Source organism: Bubalus kerabau, chromosome 17 (genome assembly GCF_029407905.1).
Source record: "Bubalus kerabau isolate K-KA32 ecotype Philippines breed swamp buffalo chromosome 17, PCC_UOA_SB_1v2, whole genome shotgun sequence".
In the NCBI taxonomy this organism is placed as follows: domain Eukaryota; kingdom Metazoa; phylum Chordata; class Mammalia; order Artiodactyla; family Bovidae; genus Bubalus; species Bubalus kerabau.
Window position 1 is genome coordinate 68,454,550 of NC_073640.1, and position 21,166 is coordinate 68,475,715.

At 47.8% G+C, this 21,166-nt stretch overlaps 3 protein-coding genes and 1 pseudogene across 6 annotated transcripts in view; 3 read left to right on the forward strand and 1 right to left on the reverse strand.

Annotated features, from left to right (window-relative positions):
* Positions 1-1,839: 1,839 nt before the first annotated feature.
* LOC129632262 (zinc finger and SCAN domain-containing protein 5C-like) lies at positions 1,840-6,374 on the reverse strand. Of its 2 annotated transcripts, none has more exons than XM_055553773.1 (5): positions 6,260-6,374; positions 5,037-5,543; positions 4,551-4,757; positions 3,274-3,424; positions 1,840-2,911 (listed from the first exon to the last, which is right to left on the reverse strand). In XM_055553773.1, the coding sequence occupies exons 3-5, from the start codon at positions 4,701-4,703 to the stop codon at positions 2,187-2,189; spliced, it is 1,029 nt and encodes a 342-aa protein (XP_055409748.1). In that variant the 5' UTR covers positions 4,704-4,757; positions 5,037-5,543; positions 6,260-6,374; the 3' UTR covers positions 1,840-2,186. The 2 variants fall into 2 exon arrangements, with proteins under 2 accessions (XP_055409748.1, XP_055409749.1); XM_055553774.1 differs by having other exon boundaries at positions 6,253-6,331.
* Positions 6,375-13,919: 7,545 nt separating this feature from the next.
* On the forward strand, positions 13,920-15,189 carry LOC129632280 (protein FAM32A-like; annotated as a pseudogene).
* Positions 15,190-15,967: 778 nt separating this feature from the next.
* On the forward strand, positions 15,968-20,113 carry LOC129632308 (zinc finger and SCAN domain-containing protein 5B-like). Its single transcript, XM_055553823.1, has 5 exons — positions 15,968-16,054; positions 16,522-16,989; positions 17,279-17,485; positions 18,423-18,576; positions 18,950-20,113. Exons 2-5 carry the CDS (start codon positions 16,612-16,614, stop codon positions 19,594-19,596), a joined length of 1,386 nt encoding a protein of 461 aa, XP_055409798.1. The 5' UTR covers positions 15,968-16,054; positions 16,522-16,611; the 3' UTR covers positions 19,597-20,113.
* An 814-nt stretch (positions 20,114-20,927) lies between these two features.
* The window catches only part of LOC129632258 (zinc finger and SCAN domain-containing protein 5C-like), a 28,279-nt gene continuing 28,040 nt past the window's right edge, over positions 20,928-21,166 (forward strand). For all 3 annotated transcript variants that reach the window (XM_055553762.1, XM_055553763.1, XM_055553766.1), the window contains exon 1: positions 20,928-21,030. In XM_055553762.1, coding sequence (XP_055409737.1) covers positions 20,932-21,030 — 99 coding nt within the window. In that variant the 5' untranslated portion in view covers positions 20,928-20,931. The remainder of the gene's footprint in view (positions 21,031-21,166) is intronic.

The window sequence follows — 21,166 nt, forward strand, 5'->3', positions numbered from 1 at the left end:
ATTCATATTTCATTGTATTAATTTCTTGTGTTGATTCTTCGATAATGGTTCTAATACCCCTGTTTCTGAAGAGACCCAGGCTTTATATTCTATATTGCTTCTTTGAATTAGTTGCCTCCATCTTGGGCCTGTAAGTTAACATCCTTTGAGATAGAAGGAGGCAACAGAGGATGAGATGGTTGGATGGCATCACTGACTCAATGGACACGAGTTCTAGCAAACTCCTGGGAGACAGTGAAAGACAGGGAAGCCTGGAGTGCTGCAGTGCATGGAGTTGCAAAGTGAAAGAAAGTGAAGTGGCTCTTTGTGACCCCATGGACTGTAGCCAACCAGGTTCCTCCGTCCTTGGGATTCTCCAGGCAAGAATACTGCAGTGAGTTGCCATTCTCTTCTCTCGGGGATCTTCCCCACCGAGGGAGCAAAATCACGTCTCCTGATTTGGCAGGCGGATTCTTTACCACTGAGCCTCCTGGGAAACCATGAGAGAAGCAGACACAATTCTGAGAATTGACCCAAGAAATGAAAACAAATGTACCCTGGACCTGAAGGTTAACTGTATTGACAACAATCAAGATGACACTGATCAGACCAGTGATGACCAGTTTCAAGATGATTGTCAGAGCTGACTGCGCTGTTTCTGCCTGTAGCCCCCGCCCTCCATCTATAAAAGCTGTTGCTCATTAATTGTCTGGGGTGGGAGGTGGGGGGAGTCAGCCATTGGACAGACGTCTGCCCCGCCTCCACAGTTGTTAGATAAGGAAATGGCAACCGAGTCCAGTACTCTTGCCAGGAAAATGCCATGGGCGGAGGACCCTGGTAGGCTACAGTCCACGGGGTCGCAAAGAGTTGGACATGACTGAGCGACTTCAATTTCACTTTCAACAGTTGCTGGCATCCAGAATAAAGCTAACATTCCTTCCCCCCAACCTGGCCTCTGCATTGGCTTTTAAGTGGAGCAGCCAGACACCAATATCTATTACAATATCATCCTTGAGTTTGCCTCCCCCAGCAAATTCCCAGGCTAATTAATAGAAGAAAATGCTGATTCTTTGAAAAGAAATACTTTTATTTACTCCATTCTGCTCCAAATGACCTCTCTTCATTTCTGCTGGAGGACAGTCAAGTGGGATGAAAGAGTGCTACCTTGAAGAATCTTTTCTAGCTGAGACACCCTAGAATCTCAATGTTCAAATGGGCATTAATACTACATTACCTAACAGTTCATAATTCCAAAAGAATACAGGTACTTTAAATGCGCGAGTGGGTGCTTAGTCACCTCAGTCGTGTCCAACTCGTTGCAACCCAACAGACCATAGCCTGCCAGGCTCCTCTGTCCATGGGATTCTCCAGGCAAGAATTCTGGAGTGGGTTGCCATTCCCTTCTCCAGGGGATCTTCCTGATGAAGGGATCGAACCTGGGTCTTCTGTGCTGCAGGCAGATTCTTTACCGCTGAGTCACTGGGGAAGCCTTACAGAGGGATGATATCTCCACATAATAATGGGCATGTAACAAACTGCTGCTATCACCTACTCCATATAAAAAAAGCCTTGGGGATGGGGTGGGATGATTTGGGAGAATGGCATTGAAACATGTATAATATCATATATGAAAAAGTAGCCAGTCCAGGTTTGATGCATGATAGTGGATGCTTGGGGCTGGTGCACTGGGATGACCCAGAGGGATGGTATGGTGAAGGAGGAGGGAGGAGGGTTCAGGATGGGGACAACGTGTATACCTGTGGTGGATTCATGTTGATATATGGCAAAACCAATACATATTGTAAAGTTAAAATATAAAATAACAAGAAAAAATCTAGAAAGGGGAAATACACAGGACACTTATTTGACAGAAATGTCTTCGTTTATTTGAAATTTAAATTTCACTGGTGATCCTCTTTTTCATCTGGCCACTCTGCTAAGAGCATCCTACTGTACAATTAAATCTTCCCTAATGGAGGGGGGGACAATCAGCAGTGACCTCAATTTCACGAAGAAGTACTGAAAACTAATGAGACCTGCATTCACTGAAGAAGAACAACACAAAGATGAAACTTATCACAAACACAGGCTACACTAAAGTAGAGAACAAAATCTGAAGGGAAAGATAAGTCGTCACTCAAATATTCACCAAATTCAAGTGAATAGAACCCCATCGGGTTCCAGTATGATCGTAAGTTCTTCAAATGTCACCCTTTCTTTGTATCACATAACTGACAAATAATCCCGAATTTCCTTCTGGGACTTGAGGGCAGGGTCCTGAGCCAGTCATCTGGAATGGATTTTCCGGTGGCGTCTGAAAGTCCCCAGCTGACGGAAGGCTGTGTGACACTCAGGGCACACGTAGGGCTTGAGCCCAGAGTGGGTGCGTCGGTGAACGTTGAGGTTCCCTCGGTGGCCGAAAGCTCTGTCACACTGCTCACAGCGGAAAGGCTTCTCCTGGGTGTGGGTCCTCTTGTGAGCGCACAGGGTGGAGTCCTGGGTGAACTTCTTGAGGCAGATATCACAGCTGTAGGGCTTCTCACCAGTGTGGATCCGCTCGTGAACCCGCAGATCTGAAAGTTGTATGAACCCTTTGGCACAGATGTCGCATTGAAAGGGCCTCTCTCCTGTGTGTGTCCTCTGGTGCAGGGTAAGCTGAGATTGATAAGGAAAGCTCTTTTTGCACACCCTGCATTCAGAGGGTGCTGTCCCGGGGTTTCTGGTCCCTCAGGAAGACTGGTGGGTCCCACGGTCCCAGATGAACCAACAGAACGGGACCCAAGCTGTCCTGAGAACTCTCCTTTGTCCAAACACATGGCTGCTTCTTGACGCACGTCTTGGCAAGTCGGACTGCGGTCCCATTTCCTTTTGACATGTCTGCGATTCTTTAGAGGACCTCGTCTTGATCCACTCATAGTGGAAACGTCTCCCTCTGGAACACAGGAAGAAAGGGTTCAGGAGACACATTTTAAATATCAGTTTCTTCTTGAGGATTCTTCTGTCTCTCTATGCTCCCAGAATCTGCTGAAAGAAATTCAGCACCACATTTAGCAAGGAGCATTTTCTGTGTGGCTGGCCTCACTGGAACTCTGATGTTGGCTGAGAAGTTCCCATCAAGCAACCAAGCTAAGAGCTTGGACTGTGGGACACTGGAACGTTGATGATGGAGAAGGTTGGCACTGGACAATGATCTCCACCCACCCATCCAAGGATGGTGATGCTGGCTACCCAGCCCCATGCCACCATAGGAGGGAGTCACTAACTCTGCTGAATTCCACGGTTTTGAATACTCACCAGGACCCTTCAGCAGTTCAGGTTCTTGAGATTGAAGGGTTTTTGTCTCTCCCCTGTCTTCCAGCAGGTCCTTCTCCAAGTTCTCCCTGGGCGTCTGACCCTCCAGCTCACCTGTTTCAGGAACAGTCTCTGGTGAGAGAGCTCTCTCATCCTGACAAGGGACAAACAAGCAGAGTCGAAGCCATTTACCTTAGTCCATGGAAAACTGTTTCCTGTTTCCCCATCTCCCTCGTATCTTGATCTAAGATTCCAACTTTCTTCATGTCATTGTAGGGGATATGCCCTGACTTCTTCTGGTCCACCCCATCACCCTGATTGATAATCATCTGCTGAAACTCAGTCTGTCCTGGATCTATTCAGACCGTATATTGCAATCAAATCAGGACATCACAGTTGGCACTCTGACTTCTCTATGCATAGGTCTCTCCAAATCATACCCACTCCTGCCTGCCCCTGACTCTGGAAGTAAAGAACTCTAGGTCCAGCTCTCTTGACTCCATCATTGTTGGAGACTTTGCCTGGATGCATCTTTGCAATGGTGGTTACCCAGTACATAGGAAGCTGATGACCAGTATTCTTGGTCTCTACTCCATGCAAGTCAATAGCATCCGCTGCCTATACCCAACCTTATTTGAACAAATCAACTGCCTTCCATTCATTCTTCAATGTCTGAAAGGGAAAGTGTTAGTCGCTAAGTCGTGTCTGACTGTCTGCAAACCCATGGACTATAGCTGCCAGATTCCTCTGTTCATGGGATTCTCCAGGCAAGAACACTAGAGTGGCTAGTCATTCCCTTCTCCAGGGGATCCTCCTGACCCAGGCATCGAACCCAGGTATCCTGCATTGTCGGCAGATTCTTCACCATATGAACCACCAGGGAAGCCCAATGTCTACTGGGGGGCAAAATGAGTCCACTTTTGAGTCACTCCATCAGTTGCAAGGAATGATCATATTCTGAAATATGACGTGTCCTTGGGCAAAGTGGCCTTGGGTAAATCAGCTGTCAGTGCATTTACCTGCAGCAAATTGAACCTAGCATCATATAAGGAAGACAGGATTCCCTTCTCCCCAGTTCTAAGACTAGAAGCTTTCATAGCAGAGGGACAGAGATGGATTATCTTCTTTATCACACTGATTAGAAAAAAAAGCCTAGGAACTGAATGCATCCATGGGAATTCCTGGAAGCATTGGGTCCATTCCTGTTCTTTGCCAAATCTCCCCATTACTCCAGCAGCCACACCAACCTGCCTCTCTTCTACCTGCTTACAGGCTCTCACCTGCTCCCTAGACAGGTTCGTGGGTCCTGGCAGATTCTGCAGCTCTTGACTTCCTTCCTGGCTATCCTCTGGAGATATGACCCTAACGGGGGTTTGGGGCTCCTCCCACGGGTCTCTCTCATCGTCCATTTCACTGGCCTTGGCTTCAACCATCTCAATATCGGGATCATGTACAAGATATTTCTGCCCTTGTATGCAGACTATGGTCTGTGAGGGGAGAAATCATCAAGATCAGTCTCTATAAGGCCTGGAATGTACCTTTCAGGCATCCAATGTCATTGACAATAGAAGCTCCCGTTTGGTGTAAAAGATCTACATCCTTCGAGTTGAGACAGTCAGAAGTATCTCCCAAATTGCCCAATTGTGAACTTCTCTCACCTGTTTGGGAACCACTGATACAGAGCCAAACCCGCAGGTCCTATCTTGTGATCCCTGCAGCTTGCACGTGTCTCCTCCTCCCACACCCATCACTAAGGTCCTACTCACCCACTACTTGGGTTTCTGCTTATTTCTCAGCACGTCCTCCAGGGCTTTGCAACTCTGCACCCCACTTTCTTTGAGCTGGACCTGGCACTCCAGGGGCATGCAGAACATGTACTGCTCCAGCACCAGCCTGTCCATCATCTGCTCCTTGGTGTGAAGATCTGGCCTCAGCCACAGATGGCAGAGTTCACGGAGTCTCCTCAGATCCTCGACGGGGTCGGACTCCTCTGAGCTGCTAAATGTTCTGAACCGGATGTGCCAGGTTTCCTGGTCACAGTCTGAGTCTTCCATGAGTGTGTCTTGGGGTGGCACGGATGCCGGTGACTCTGCCCCAGGGCTGTCTGTCATGTGTCCAGAACCCTGAAAAAATGGCTGGTCCTCAGCCATATTGATGGAGGAAATTTCCAGCAGGACTCTGAGCAAATGCTTCTAGAAGTGGGTGCCCAGTTGACGCCTATGGAAATGGATTTCCTCTGCTTTTCCTCAGCATTAAAGTCACTGGTTAGCAGTCTAGGGAGACAAAAAAAAAGAGAAACAAATGGGTTTCATTTTTTCCCACCCTTCTGTCTTCCCTACATCCCAATATTGAACACCATTCCCCGACTCATTCAATATTTCATAAAACTGTCTGGTCAGAAATGGCCATAGGGCTTCCTTGGTGGTCCAGTGGCTAGGAATCTGCCTGCCAATGCAGGGGGACATGGGTTTGATCCCTGATATGGGAAGACCCCGCCTGCCTCGAAGCCTGTGCACCACAACTCTTGAGCCTGAGAGGGGCAACTACTGAACCCGAGCTGTAGACTCCCAGCTCTCCCACGGGAGAAGCCACCACAATGAGAAGCCCATACCCCTCAGCTAGAGAGTAGTCCCCACTAGCTACGACTAGAGAAAGCCCTCACAGCAAAGAAGACCCAGCCCAGCCAAAATCAAGGAATTAAAAACTTAAAACTAATAATAAACATATATGTAGTTTTTAAAAGGCCATAGGGTGCCGCTCAGAAACCCTTGAAGAAAACGAGCCACCTCAAAGCAACATTAGTGGAAACATTCTTCTCCCCTCGCAGAAGACCTGGATTAACCGTTGTTAACGTGGGGTTAGAGTAAGATCTCCTGTCACAAGGTCTCCTAGCTAATGTAGGATGAACAGAAAGTGAGACCTTTCTGAAACCCACCCGTGTGTCCTGATTTCTAGCCATCCTCCTTGGACGTGCCCACTCACCGCTTACCCCTTCCAGGTCCCTTGCCTTCAGCCTCCTCAGGTCAGGCACTGGCTCTCAAAGTGTGTCTGGAGCTGAAATGTCTGTATTTATAGAGAGTTGGGTGAATCTCCAGGAATTTCTGGCCATAACCTCATCATCCCAGTGATTCGATAAAGGGCATGGAAGGAACCACTTGGGATAATCTGGGTAGACTCCATTTCCTGTGGAGACTCCAACAGGAAGAACCATTAAAGAGTCCACCATATTGGTTTGCAGTAAACTTTCTCTAATGTATTTTATTTACTGTAGACTTCATGGATGGCATTTCTTGTGGAAACAGATTGATTTTCCTGATCTAATGAATTTTTTCTGCTTGGAGACTGTGAGGCAGTCCAATAATTGTAATCCGATGGTTGTAATCAAATTGGGTTGCCTAATCTTGTTTCTTTCTCATGAAATAAGTCATCAAAGATTTTGTCTAAAATCAGCTGATGAGATCAACTGTAAGAAACCATTTCAGAGAGGCATCACAAAAACCAGAGGTTGTACACCAGTAGGGAAAAGATGAGAAGTCAATGGCGCCACGCTCCAGTGCTCTTGCCAGGAAAATCCCATGGATGGAGGAGCCTGGAGGGCTACAGTCCATGGGGTCGCTATGAGTCGGACATGACTGTGCGAGTTCACTTTCACATTTCCCTTTCATGCATTGGAGAAGGAAATGGCAACCCACTCCAGTGTTCTTGCCTGGAGAATCCCAGGGACAGGGGAGCCTGGTGGGCGGCCATCTATGGGGTCGCACAATTTCAGACACGACTGGAGTGACTTAGCAGCAGTTAGCAGCAGCAAGGGAAAAGAATGACACTTATCAATTTAAGAAGCCTTCTTTTTCTAAATACCTAAGGAAGCACTATCCAAACATGTAGAAAGGGAACATATCTCAACATACTAATGGCCACATAGACAAAACCATGACAATCACCTACCTGTAACAAAGTCTTAGAAGAGAAAACACACAGCTGTTTAATAGAAATGTGTTTGTTTATTTGAAATTTAAATTACAGTGGTGAACCTGTATTTAATCTAGCCATCCTGCTGCTGCTGCTGCTGCAAAACTCCTGGAAACGATGGGAAGAATCCACAAGAATCAGGAGGAGATGAGGCGCCACCTCGACAAGCGGACCCCAGCCCAGGTGGCCTTTGAGAAGGTGCAGGAGAAGCGACAAATGGAGAGGATCCTGAAGAAAGCATCCAAAACCCACAAGCAGAGAGTGCAGGACTTCAACAGACACCTGGACACGCTCACGGAGCACTATGACATTCCTAAAGTCAGCTGGACCAGGTAGTCGCCCCACCCAGGAGATGGAGTTTTGTCCAAGGGAAGCAGGAAGCAGAGTTGCAGTCATCTCTGAAGCCTTTGGAAACATTCTTTTACACACATCCTTTTGAGTCTTCTGCTGAGCCCGTGTTTATCAAAGTAATGGGCCCTTATTCTGGAACTGCATTAAAGAGAGAGGGCCCTTTAAATTACAAAGAGAAAAAAGCAACATCAATGTCCAATGGTTCATGCAGCCTCCGGACCTGTGTGTTCACCAGGAGACCCACGTGGGCGAGAAGCCCTACAGCTGCCATCTCTGCCCCAAGAAGTTCCCCCACGACTCCACGCTGCAGGCTCACCAGAGGACCCACACCCAAGAGAAGCCTTTCTGCTGAGAGCACTGTGAAAAAGCTTTTGACCACAGTGGGAACCTCAGTGGTCACACTCTGGGCTCGAGCCCTACATGTGCCCCGAGTGTCACCTGCCTTCTGCTCCCTGGGGTGTCTCAAATCCCACCAGGAAACCCATTCGGAACCACTGGCCCAGGAATCTGCCCTCGGGTCCAAGTCCTTTCTGCTCCAAGAAGGAAATTCACAATGATTTGTCACTTCTGTAACACAAAAGGTGGATAACATGGGCAGAGCTTCGGAGGATTTTGGGTCCAGGGGCTTCCATTTACATGAATGAGGAGGATATTTGAGTGATGGCTTATCGTTCCCTTTGGATTTTGTGTTCTACTTTAGTATAGCCTGTTTCAATCCGTTTTTGCTTTCTTTTGTTATTCTTCTACTGAAAGCATGTCTCATTAGTTATCAGTACTTCATCATGAAACTGAGCCTACTGTTGACTGCCTTCCTGTTAGGCGGGACTTCACTGTAAAACTGCATGCTCCTGGCACAGAGGCCAGGTTGTCCAGTAGAATTTAAATTTCAAATAAACACATTTCTGTCAAAGAGTGTCTGCATAGTTTCTAAGACTTTTCTGCAGGGAATAGGTGATAGCCTGGTTTTGCCCTCATGGCTGTTATTATGCTGAGATAGATTCACTCACTCCATACTTGTTCGGGGATTTCTTCCCGAGGTGTTTAGAAAAAGGAAGGCTTCCGAAAGTAATAGGTGTCATTCCTTTTTCCTATTGGTGTACAACTTCAACTCTTCAGAAAGGCTATTAGAAATCGGGTCTTCTCTCACCTTAGCTCATCAGCTGATTTTAGAAAAGCGTTTGGAGACTTTTCTCACAAGAACAGAAAAGACGAGAGGAGTCAAACCGATCTGGCTCCCACCACCATGTCTCTAACTCCGTCGAACCCTCCAGGCAGTGAGACCGAAAATTCACGAGATCATTAAAACCAAGCCGTTCACCCCAAAATGCAGTCCCCAAAGTCCAAAATCAATCAAATCCAAAAGGAAACCGAAGGATTTCCCGAGCGGTCCCGCGGTTGAGACTTAGCGGTCCAGCGGGTGATACTTGGCGCTCCCGCTACAGGCGGCGTGGTTTCCTTCCGCGCTCTGGGAACTGAGATCGCACTTGCCTCCCTGCTTGGCCAAAAACAGAACAAAAAAAAAATACACAGAATCTGTCACTAAATCACTATGGAGGCCTCCCAGTGCTCAGGAGCAACTAAGGCCGCGCAACACAAGCACCGAGCCTGGGAGCTGCCACTACTGAAGCCCAGAGCCCCGAGAGCCCGGGCTCCCCACGAGAGAGCTCACTGCAGTGAGAAGCCTGTGCCCGCGACTAGAGAGGAGCCCTGCGTCAGGAGCAGCAACAAAGACCCAGCACAGCCAGAATTAATGGATTTAAAAGAGAAAATACATACCGAGGCTGAGAAACTCCTATTGAGGAATCGTAGTGATGGAGTGAGATGCCGGGCGATAAAGCAACAGCCAGGCCTGTCCGTCTCCAAAGAACCACTGATTGTGTTGAGATCTGAAGACAGCCTGAGTGTGTCGGGGGAAGGACTTTCCAGACAGTGGAAGAAAACCCTAAAACTAGACTGCAAAACCAGTTGGGCTTGGTATGGTCAGGTGTGCAAGGTGGCTGGGGAGTGGAGGAGAAGGTAGAGAGTGTGAGGAGCACTGCTCTCCGAGGGTGTGAGAAAGGATTTGGATTTGCCAAGGGAAGATTTCATGCAAGGATGGGGACAATACAGGACACAAATGGTATGGACCCAAGAGAAGCAGAAGATATTAACAAGAGATGGCAAGAATACACAGAAGAACCGTACAAAAAAGATCTTCACGACCCAGATAATCCCGAAGGTGTGATCACTCACCTAGAGCCAGACATCCTGGAATGTGAAGTCAAGTGGGCCTGAAGAAGAATCACTATGAACAAACCTAGTGGAGGTGATGGAATTCCAGGTGAGCTATTTCAAATCCTCAGGCATGATGCTGTGAAAGTGTTGCACTCAACAAGTCAAGAAATTTGGAAAACTCAGCAGTGGCCACAGGACTGGAAAAGTTCAGTTTCCATTTCAATGCCATAGAATGCTCAAACTACTGCACAATTGCACTCATCTCACACGCTAGCTAAATAATGCTCAAAATTCTCCAAGCACTCTTCAACAGTACATCAACCATGAACTCTCAGATGTTCAAGCTGGATTTAGAAAAGGCAGAGGAACCAGAGATCAAATTTCCAACATCAATTAGATCATTGAAAAAGCAAGAGCATTCCAGAGAAACATCTACTTCTGCTTTATTGACTATGCCAAAGCCTTTGAGTGTGTGGATCACAAGAAACTGTGGAAAATTGTTGGACAGGAATACCAGACTTCCTGAGCTGCTTCCTGAGAAATCTGTATGCAGGTCAGGAAGCAACAGTTAGAACTGGACTTGGAACAAAGGACTGATTCCAAATCGGAAAGGAGTACGTCAAGGCTGTATATTGTCACCCTGCTTATGTAACTTATATGCAGAGTACATCATGAGACAAGCTGGGCTGGATGAAACACAAGCTGGAATCAAGATTTGCAGGAGAAATATCAATAACCACAGACACGCAGATGACACCGTCCTTATGGCAGAAGGTGAAGAAGAACCAAAGAGTCTCCTGATAAAAGTGAAGGAGAAGGGTTAAAAATTTGGCTTAAAACTCAGCATTCAGAAAACTAAGATCATGGCATCCGGTCCCATCCTTTCATGGCAAATAGATGAGGAAACAGTGGAAACAGTGAGAGAATTTATTTTCAGGGGTGGCGGTAGGGCTCCAAAATCACTGCAGATGGTGACTGCAGCCATGAAATTAAAAGACTCTGGCTCCTTGGAAGAAAAGTTATGACCAACCTAGACAGCATATTAAAAAACAGAGACATTACTTAGCCAACAAAGGTCCAGCTAGTCAAAGCTATGGTTTTTCCAGTAGTCGTGTATGGATGTGAGAGTTAGACTTAAAGAAAGCTGAGAGGCAAAAAACTGATGCATTTTAACCTTGGTGTTGGAGAAAACTCTAGGGTGTCCTTTGTACTGCAAGGAGATCCAACCAGTCCATTCTTAAGGAAATGAGTCCTGAATATTTATTGGAAGGACTGACGCTGAAGCTGAAACTCCAATACTTTGGCCACCTGATGCAAAGAACTGACTCATTTGAAAAGAGCCTGATGCTGGGAAAGATTGAAGGCAGGAGGGAAAGGGGACGACAGAGGATGAGATGGTTGGATGGCATCTCTGACTCAATAGACATGAGTTTGAGTAAACTCCGGGAGTTGGCGATGGACAGGGTGGCTTGACGTGCTGCCTTTCATGGGGTCTCAAAGAGTCGGACACGACTGAGCAACTGAACTGAACTGAACTGAACCCATAGATGCAAGAAGTAGATGAATGGATTGACAAGGGTAAGGGAGGAGGTGGGCAGAGAATGGGGAGGGACTTTTCATGATTCACATTTTGTTCTTGGGGTGATGAAAAGAGTTGGAAGTAGACAACATTGACAGCTGCACAAAATTGTGACCAAACTCGGTGGAAGAAGATCGTACACTTTATAAAAGAGTCAAAATTGTATGTTGTGTGTTTCATGACCATAACAAGTATGTGATCAGGAACTTGATTCTCTTTGGATCCTTTTGTGCGTCCCTTCCTTGGAGCTAATAAATACCCTAGTGACAGCAAGGACATGTTTTGGGTGGACAATCTGTGCTTAACATTTCCAACGTCACTATACTACATGGAATTCAGTGTTTAAATAGGCTTCCTCGTATTTTTTTTCCCCAGAAGAATGACTGAGAGCCTTGCCTGGTGGCTTGTCTTGACTGAATAATATAAAACCTGGCATTGCTGTTCATATCCATTTGAGGAGTCTCACACACTGTAAATTTCTTGAAAGTACAGCAAAGAACAACATAGTCCCAGACTACAGAAATCAAAATCTAGGGAGCCTTTCAGACATTTCAACATTTTTTTCCTGAAAAGGTGGATGTCAGAAGAATGATGGATGGACTAAGGTCCATTCAATATGAAAGAGTGTAGCAGTGAGGGAATGGTATTGGGTATTGGGATGAGGAATGTAGAGGAGATGGAAGGGTGGAATAAAATGAAACTAGTCCTGTTCATTTATCTTTTGCCCCCATTCTTCTGAACAGTGAATACATTGCTGAAGAAAGGTAGAGGAAATCCCTTTACATAGGGGTGAATTGTCATGGGCTTCTAGAAGCATGTGCTCAACATTTTGCTAGTAAATTCCTCAGTCACTATGGCTAAAGAATGTACATTTTTTGTGGGGTCATGGAATAGTCCTAGACCACTGTTATCAGAATCACCAGTGTCTGCACCACACCAAAGCGTACTTACTGAAAAGGCAGACTGCCACCCCAAAAGTGGCACATCCCCTGCACAACATTCCAGATTCTGACTTCGTCCGAGATCTTGACATGCGGAATTTTAAAAAGGGTTGTTTAGTCGCTGAGTTGTGTCCAACTCTGCTATTCCATGGCCCACCAGGTTCTTCTGTCCATCGAATTTTCCAGGCAAGAATACTGCAGTGCGTTGTCCATTTCCTTCTGCGAGAGATCTTCCGAACCCAGAGAGTGAACCCACGTCTCCTGCATTGGCAGGTAGATTCTTTACCACTGAGCCACCAGGGACGCATAGGCGAACCAAACTGGTTAAAACTTTCAGATACCTATGCTTTGACTCCTTCCAACTCTCCAGGTAAATGAGAAAAGTATATTCTAGACCAGGAAAATCAATCTTACTGCCAAAAAGTGCACAGGCTTCCCTGGTGGTAAAGAATCTGCCTGCAATGTGGGAGACCTGGCTTCGCTCCCTGGGTTGGGAAGATCACATGGAGAATGGAACGGCTACCCACTCCAGTCCTCTGGGGTGGAGAATTCATTGGACGGTATATCCACAGGGTCACAAAGAGCTGGACATGAATGAAAGACTTTCACTTTACTTCTTTCCCAGCTGAGCCACAAGGGAAGCCCAAGAACACTGAAGTGGGGAGCCTATCCCTTCCCCAGAAGAGATTCCTGACCCAGGAATTACTCCAGCATCTCCTGCATAGCAGGCACATTCTTTACCACCTGAGCTATCAGAGAAGTCTACCACAAAACCAACATGGAGGCCTCTTGGATAAATTGGGTTTATTCTGGTGGAGTGTCCATGTGAAACTGGATCCATGGATAAACTGGATTATCTAAAATGAGGTCATATAAATGGCTTGACCCGCCCTTACACAATCACTGTGCTGATGGGGTAACAAGTAGGGACCCTTGCCATTTCCCCCGGCTCTCTATAAATAGAGATGTTTCAGACCCAGACACGCACTGATAGCCAGTCATCGACTTGAGGAGGCTGAGGGCAAGAGGGCTCAAAGGAGGTAAGTGATGAGTGAGAACATCTAAGGAGAAGGTTTGGGAAGCAATACAGAAGGAGGTGGTGGGTTTCGGAAGGCGGGTTTTCTACTCACCTTGCATCAGCTCAAAGACCTTGTGAAAGCAGTGGATCTCCCTTAAAGGGTTGACTGCCGAGCTCTCTGTGAGGGGGGAAAAACGGACTTGAAACATGTAAAAGGAACTTTGGAAATATAACGGAACACGGATCCTTCGCTTGCATAAAAGACATTTTAATTAAGAGGTCTTTCAGGCTCCCCTTTCCTGCCTCCATCTGATTTATAGGTTTATAAATCACCCTGATTTATAGGGTGTTGCCACCCTCCATGCGGTGGTGTGGTGTGGTGCATTTATTCCACAAGGCTTTCTGAACCTTGGCCCCCTGGACTAAGCAGAGATGTTCATCTGTGTTCATTTGTGTTACCCCACACACAAAAACCTCTCGGATCTACAGAGGAGAACGATATCGTCCCAATTTCCATTTCAGAAAACCGACCCCGGACTTTTGTCCTTTTAGAAATCCGAATCCAAAAATGGGCAGCATGGACTCCTACGAGCAGGTCCAAAGGGACCCCTGAAGCTCAAAGGAGTCACAGAGCTTGACGTGACCAAGCGGAAGAAGAAAAAGGGCAGAGACAAGGCAAAACTCCTGGAAACGATGGGCAAAATCCAGAAGAACTAGGAGGAGGAGCTGAGGCACCACCTCGATAAGCGGACCCCAGACCAGGTGGCCTTTGAGAAGGTGCAGGAGAAGCGACAAATGGAGAGGATCCTGAAGAAAGCATCCAAAACCCACAAGCAGAGAGTGGAGGACTTCAACAGACACCTGGACATGCTCACGGAGCACTATGACATTCCTAAAGTCAGCTGGAACAAGAAGCCGCCCCACTCAGGAGATGGAGTGTTGTCCAGGGGAAGCAGGAAGCAGAGTTGGGGTCATCTCTGGAGCCTTTGGAAACATTCTTTTACACACATCCTTTTGAGTCTTCTGCTGAGCCCGTGCTTATCAAAGTAATGGGCCCTTATACTGGAACTGCATTTAAGAGAGATGGCCCTTTAACTCTAAATTAAAAAAAAAAAAAAGTGTAACATCCATGTCCAATGGTTCATGCAGCCACCAGATCTGTGTGTTCACGAGGAGACCCACATGGGCAAGAAGCCCTACAGCAGTGATCTCTGCCCCAATAAGTTCCCCCACGACTCTATGCTGCATGCTCACCAGAGGGCCCACACCCAAGACAAGCCTTTCTGCTGTGAGCACTGTGAAAAAGCTTTCAATCACCATGGGAACCTCAGTGGCCACACTCTGGTCTTGAGCCCTACATGTGCCCCGAGTGTCACTGGCCTTCTGCTCCCTGGGGTCTCTCAAATCCCACCAGGAAACCCATTCGGAACCACTGACCCAGGACCCTGCCCGTCGGGTCCAAGTCCTTTCTGCTCCAAGAAGGAAATTCACAATGATTTGTCACTTCTCTAACACAAAGGGTGGATGACATGTGAAGAGCTTCGGAGGATATTCGGTCCGGGGGGGTTAAATTTATATGAATGTGGAGGATATTTGAGTGATGGCTTATTTTTCCCTTTGGATTTTGTTTTCTACTTTAGTGTAGCCTGTTTCAATAAGTTTTTGCTTTCTTTTGTTATTCTTCTACTGAAATCATGTCTCATTAGTTATCAGTACTTCATCATGAAACTGAGCCTGTTGACTGCCTTCCTGTTAGGCGGGACTTCACTGTAAAACTGCATGTCCCTGGCACAGAGGCCAGGCTCTCCAGTGGAATTTAAATTTCAAATAAACACATTTCTGTCAAAGAGTGTCTGAGTAGTTTCTAAGACTTTTCTACAGGGAATAGGTGATAGCCGTGGTTTTGCCTAAATGGCTGTTACTATGCTGAGATAGATTGACTAACTCCATACTTGTTCGGGGATTTCTTCCCGAGGTGTTTCGAACAGGAAGTCTTCTGAAAGAGAAAGGTGTCATTCTTCTTTCCTATAGGTGTACAACTTCTACTCTTCAAAAAGGCTACTTAGAAATCGGGTTTTCTCACACCTTAGCTCATCAGCTGATTTTAGAAAAGCCTTTGAAGCCTTATCTCACAAGAACAGAAAAGACGAGAGGAGTCAAACTGATCTGGCTCCCACCACCATGTCTCTGACTCCGTCAAACCCTCCAGGCAGCGAGAACAAAAATTCACGAGATCATTGAAACCAGTTCGTTCATCGCAAAATGCATTCCCGAAGTCCAAAATCAACGAAATCCAAAAGGAAACCGAGGGATTTCCCGCGCGCCCAGCGGGTGAGACTCAGCGCTCCCGCGGCAGGCGCCGTGGTGTCCTTCCGCCGTCTGGGAACTAAGATGGCACCTGCCTCCCTGCTTGGCCAAAAACAGAACAACAACAAAAATACACAGAATCTGTCGCTAAATCACTATGGAGGCCTCTTTAGCAAATCGTGGTTCTCCTGAGCGAGTTTCCGTGGGCAATCGAATCCCTGTGATTAAGTAAAGAGGGATTATCTAGAACGTTTCGCCCCGCCCTCACCGAATCCATGCGCCGATCGGGTAACAGGCCGAGAGGGCCGGCGTTTCTCCAGCGCGAAAGAGAGACGTGTCTCCGCCAGCCGAGTTGGAGAGCGAGTCCCCAACTGAGGAGGACCGAGGCGAGAAGGCTTCAAGGAGGTAATTGATGGGAAGTGTCTAAAGAGAACGCTAGAGAGTCAGGGCCCGTGGAAGTGGGTTTCAGTAAGTCCTGGCTTTCTGTTCCCCTTGCATTCGCTCAGAGACCGTGTGAAATCCACCGATCTCCTCCGGCCACACATAAACCGTGGTTCATTTGTGGAATCTTCTGTGAGATGAGATTGTTTCCACACTCCATGGTGGCCTGTGGGGTGGTTCATTTTTTCAACAAGGGCTTTTAAGCACCGCCCTGTGGACAGTTGTGACCACACAGTTTCTTGTAGTATAAGATGGATGGCGGAGGAGTAAGAGAATGGATTCTTGTCCCTGGTGTGAAATTCTGAGGGGGGAATACTGCCCAATATTGGGATGAGGGATGGTAGGGTGGATGAAAATAAAACTAATTGGCTGCATTCTTTTTTCTTTTTTGCCCCCTATTTCTGAACACTGAATCTATTCCTGAGGAAAAGCAAGAGGAAATTCCTTTCGATCGGGGTCAGTTGGGCACGGACTTCTAGAAGCATTTGCCCAGAGTCCTACTGAAAAGCTCTACAGTCGGTATGGCTGAGAACCAGACAAGGGGTCGTGGCCCCGTCGCGGACAGCCCCGGAGCAGAGTCGCCGGCGTCTGCGCCAGGCCAAGACACCCGAAGGGAAAACCGCGACTCAGACCTGGAAGAGTTGCGCGTCCGCTTCAGAACGTTTAGCAGCTCGGACGAATCCGACCCCATCAAGGCTCTGAGGAGGCTCCGTGAACTCTGCGGGCTGTGGCTGAGGCCGGATCTTCACACCAAGGAGGAGATGGTGGACAGGCTGGTGCTGGAGCAGTTCGTGATGTGCATGCCGCCTGAGATCCAGGTCTTAGTCAAGAGTAGTGGTGCCGAGACTTGTAAGGATCTGGAGGAGGTGCTGAGAAAGAAGCAGAAACTGAAGAAATGGGTGAGTAGGACCCTAGTGACCCTGTGAGACAGGGAACGGTGGGATGAGGGGCTGGGAGGTGGGAGATGAAGCAGAAGGATCAGAGGGCTTGGCTCTAAATCAGGGATTCCCAGAGGGGTGAGCACTTGCCTGTGGCATCACTGGAGATGTTTCTGTTGATCCTCACTTGGAGGGTGTTGGTCTTTCAAATGTCATTCCCAGGAGGTGGGCTCCTAGGGTGGGATACGCAATGAATACCTTTTTGGATCTTGTGAAGGGAGACTGATCCTATCTGAATTTTTCCTCACAGGCTGTAGTGCGTGTCCAAGGCGAGGATGTTTTGATGCCCGTCTCGGGTGTTGAGATGTTAGGATCTGAGGTCAGTGAGGGGCACAGTGAGGGAGACCGAGCCAGGGAGCCCCAGCCTACAGTCAGTGTCATCCCTCCAGACGAGGGCCAGCAGGAAAGCCAAGATGGGCAGCATCTGCCAGGAGCCAAGGACCTGTCGAGGGGGCAGGTGAGTGTGATGTCCTGACCTCCAGTCTGGGAGCAGGTAGAAGGGGGTCGGGTGGGGGTGGCTGCGGAAGTAATTGGGAGAACTGGGCAAAGGACAGGAATGGACCCACTGCCTCCAGGAATTCCCATGGATGCATTCCGTTCCCGGCATTTTCCAGCCAGTGTGAGAATGAAGACAATCCATCTTTCATAGTCCTTCACCATGAAAGCTTGTGGCCCTAAGCATGAGGGCAGAGGAGTCCTGTTTCCACAGGATGGTGCTGGGTCAGTTCATCAGGCATAAGTGCACTCACAGCGGTTTCACCCATGATGGATTTCATCAGAGGCACTTAATATTGGGGGATATTGTAAACACCTTGAATTGCATAACAAGTTCCCCGTTGGAGTCATTTTCCCCCTCAGATTTTGGAGTATGTCTGGAGAGAGTGGATTTTTTTGAAATGTGAATCGGGGGAGGAGATGCCACTGATTTCTCATTAATGGAGCTATATAGTATAGAACAGAGCTATATAGTATAACAGCTATACTGCTTGTCATCTTATTATGCCCCAGGCCACCTTCCATGACAAAGACAAATCCAGGCAAGGTATCAACAAGTGGTGAAGTCAGGAGCCCTAGAGCCAGAATCCTCTGCTTTCAGATTCAGGGCCTGGAGACTGTGAGATGAGGTGGAGAGATAGGTGCAAAGATAATTGGCAGTGCCAGCTGTGAAGTCTGGACTTTTGCCAGAGGTGGTCGGTATAGATCAAGGACTGACATGGGAATCAGAAGAGGATTGCCAATCAGGGTGATGGGAAGCAGTCAGGACATATCTCCCAAACTGATATTCAGAAAGCTGGAGTGTGAGATCAGGGTACGAGGTGGGTGGGGAAAGAGGAGACAGAGCTTGCCGTGGGCTAAGGCAGTGGGATTGACTCTGCTTGGTTGCCCTTTGTCAGGGCCAGAAAGCTCTCCCGCCAGAGACCATTCCTGAAAGAGGTGAACTGGAGGGTCAGACGCCCTCCAAGGAGTACTTGGTGAAGGACCTGCTGGAAGACACAGGAGTGACAAGAACCCTTTCATCTCAAGAGCCTGAACTTCTGCAGGATCATGGTGAGTATTAAAAACTTGGAGACTACAGGAAGTACTGCCTGCCTCCACTGATGTCCAGGAAGGGATACCCAGGATTTCCATCCCTTGGTGTTGTGGCATAGGAGTTGGGTCTTCAATGCCAACCTTCTCCATCGTCAACGTTCCAGAGTGTTTCATCAGCTAGACCCTTAGGTACTTTCGATGCTGTGAAGACTGTAGCCAAGATTAGGGATGGTTCCAATAAGACTGGCACCATGGAAAATGCTCCTTGATAAATATGTTGCTGAGTCTCTTCTTTCAGAAGATTCTGGGAGGGCAGGGAGAGAGGGGAGAGTCCCTAGGAAGGAAGTGATACTTCAAATGTGGCTCTGAACCCTTTCCTCTTGTGTTCCAGAGAGAGACGTTTCCACTCCAAGTGGATCCAGACGAGGTCCTCTGAAGAATCACAGACGTAACAAAAGGAAGCGGGAGAGCAGTCCCACTTGCCAAGACGTGGGTCAAGAGGCAGCCACGTGTTTGGACCAAGGAGAGTTCTCAGGACAGCTTGGGTCCCATTCTATTCGTTCCTCTGGCACCGTTGGACCCACCAGTCTTCCTGAGGGAGCAGAAACCCCGGGACGGGCACCCTCTGAATGCAAGGTGTGCAAAAAGAGCTTTCCTTGTCAATCTCAGCTTACCTTGCACCAGAGGACACACACAGGAGAGAGGCCCTTTCAATGCGACATCTGTGCCAGAGGGTTCATACAGCCTTCAGACCTGCGGGTCCACCAGCGGATCCACACTGGCGAGAAGCCCTACAGCTGTGATGTCTGCCTCAGGAAGTTCGCCCACAACTCCACGCTGCGCACTCACAAGAGGACCCACACCCAGGAGAAGCCTTTCCGCTGTGAGCAGTGTGACAGAGCTTTTTGCCACCGAGGGAACCTCAATGTTCACCGACGCACCCACTCTGGGCTCAAGCCCTACGTGTGCCCCGAGTGTCACACAGCCTTCCGTCAGCTGGGGACTTTCAAACGCCAACGGAAAATCCATTCCAGATGACTGGCTCAGGACCCTGCCCTCAGGTCCAGGTCTTTTCTGTTTTAATGAGAAAATTGAGAATGATTTGTCACCTGTGTGATACAAAGTGGGATGACAGGGGAAGGGCTTAGGAGGATCGTGGAACCCTGTGGGGTTCCACTCGCGTAAATTAGGATATTTGTGTGAATTAAGGTACTTGAGTGATGACATTTTTCCCTTTGGATTTTGTTTTCTACTTTGCTATAGACTATAGTTTTCTTTTTCATTTGTGTATTTTCAGTTGGAGGAGAATTGCCTTACGATGTTAAACTCTGGTTTTCTTACATGTTTTCGCTTTGTGTTGTTCTTTTTCTTCCAATGAAGCTGTGTCTCACTGGTTGTCATTACCTCATCATCAGAGTGAGGCTACTGCTGATTGCCTTCTTGTCAGGTGTGATTTCCTTTTAAAATAGGATGCTCCTAGCAGGATGGCTAGATTAAATACAGGATCACCAGTGAAATTTAAATTTCAAATAAACAAACACATTTTGATCAAAAAGCTGTGTGTTTTCTCTTCTAAGACTTTGCTACAGGTAGGTGATAGCCATAGTTTTTTCAATGTGGCCATTATTATGTTGAGATATGTTCCCCTTATACTAGTTTGGATACTGCTTCCTTAGGTATTTAGATAAAGAAGGCTTCTTAAATTGATAAGTGTCATTCTTTTCCCCTCCTGCTGCTGCTGCTGCTAAGTCGATTCAGTCGTGTCCGACTCTGTGCGACCCCATAGACGGCAGCCCACCAGGCTCCCCCATGCCTGGGATTCTCCAGGCAAGAACACTGGAGTGGGTTGCCATTTCCTTCTCCAATGCATGAAAGGAAAAAGTAGGAGTGAAGTCGCTCGGCAGTGTCTGACTCTTAGCGACCCCATGGACTGTAGCCCACCAGGCTCCTCCATCCAGTCCCTAGACTACTAAACAGTGACTTTAATGCTGAGGGAAAGCAGAGGAAATTCATTTCCATAGGCGTCAACTGGGCACCCACTTCTAGAAGCATTTGCTCAGAGTCCTACTGGAAATTTCCTCCATCAATACGCCTGAGGACCAGACATTTTTTCCGGGTTGTGGACATATCACATACAGCCCTGGGGCAGAGTCACTGGCATCCGTGCCGTCCCAGGACACACTCATGGAAGACTCAGACTGTGACCAGGAAACCTGGCACGTCCGGTTCAGAACATTTAGCAGCTCAGAGGAGTCCGACCCCGTTGAGGATCTGAGGAGACTCCGTGAACTCTGCCATCTGTAGCTGAGGCTGGATCTTCACACCAAGGAGCAGATGATGGACAGGCTGGTGCTGGAGCAGTACATGTTCTGCATGCCCCTGGAGTGCCAGGTCCTGCTCAAAGAAAGTGGGGTGCAGAGTTGCAAAGCCCTGGAGGACGTGCTGAGAAATAAGCAGAAACCCAAGAAGTGGGTGAGTAGGACCTTAATGATGGGTGTAGGAGGAGGAGACAATTGCAAGCTGCAGGAATCACAAGATAGGACCTGTGGGTTTGGATTTGTATCAGTGATTCCCAAACAGGTGAGAGAAGTTCACAGTTGGGCAATTT

What these genes read in the sequence shown, in the direction of transcription:
- LOC129632308 (XM_055553823.1), top strand. Translation starts at nt 16,612, where the DNA reads ATGGCTGAGAACCAGACAAGGGGTCGTGGCCCCGTCGCGGACAGCCCC. An exon ending in AGCAGAAACTGAAGAAATGG is followed by an intron (nt 16,990 to 17,278) that starts GTGAGTAGGACC and finishes TTTTCCTCACAG; the next exon opens with GCTGTAGTGCGTGTCCAAGG. An exon ending in AGGACCTGTCGAGGGGGCAG is followed by an intron (nt 17,486 to 18,422) that starts GTGAGTGTGATG and finishes GCCCTTTGTCAG; the next exon opens with GGCCAGAAAGCTCTCCCGCC.
- LOC129632262 (XM_055553773.1), bottom strand. Translation starts at nt 4,703, where the DNA reads ATGGTTGAAGCCAAGGCCAGTGAAATGGACGATGAGAGAGACCCGTGG. An exon ending in CGAACCTGTCTAGGGAGCAG is followed by an intron (nt 3,425 to 4,550) that starts GTGAGAGCCTGT and finishes GTCCCTTGTCAG; the next exon opens with GATGAGAGAGCTCTCTCACC. An exon ending in TGAACTGCTGAAGGGTCCTG is followed by an intron (nt 2,912 to 3,273) that starts GTGAGTATTCAA and finishes CCTGTGTTCCAG; the next exon opens with AGGGAGACGTTTCCACTATG.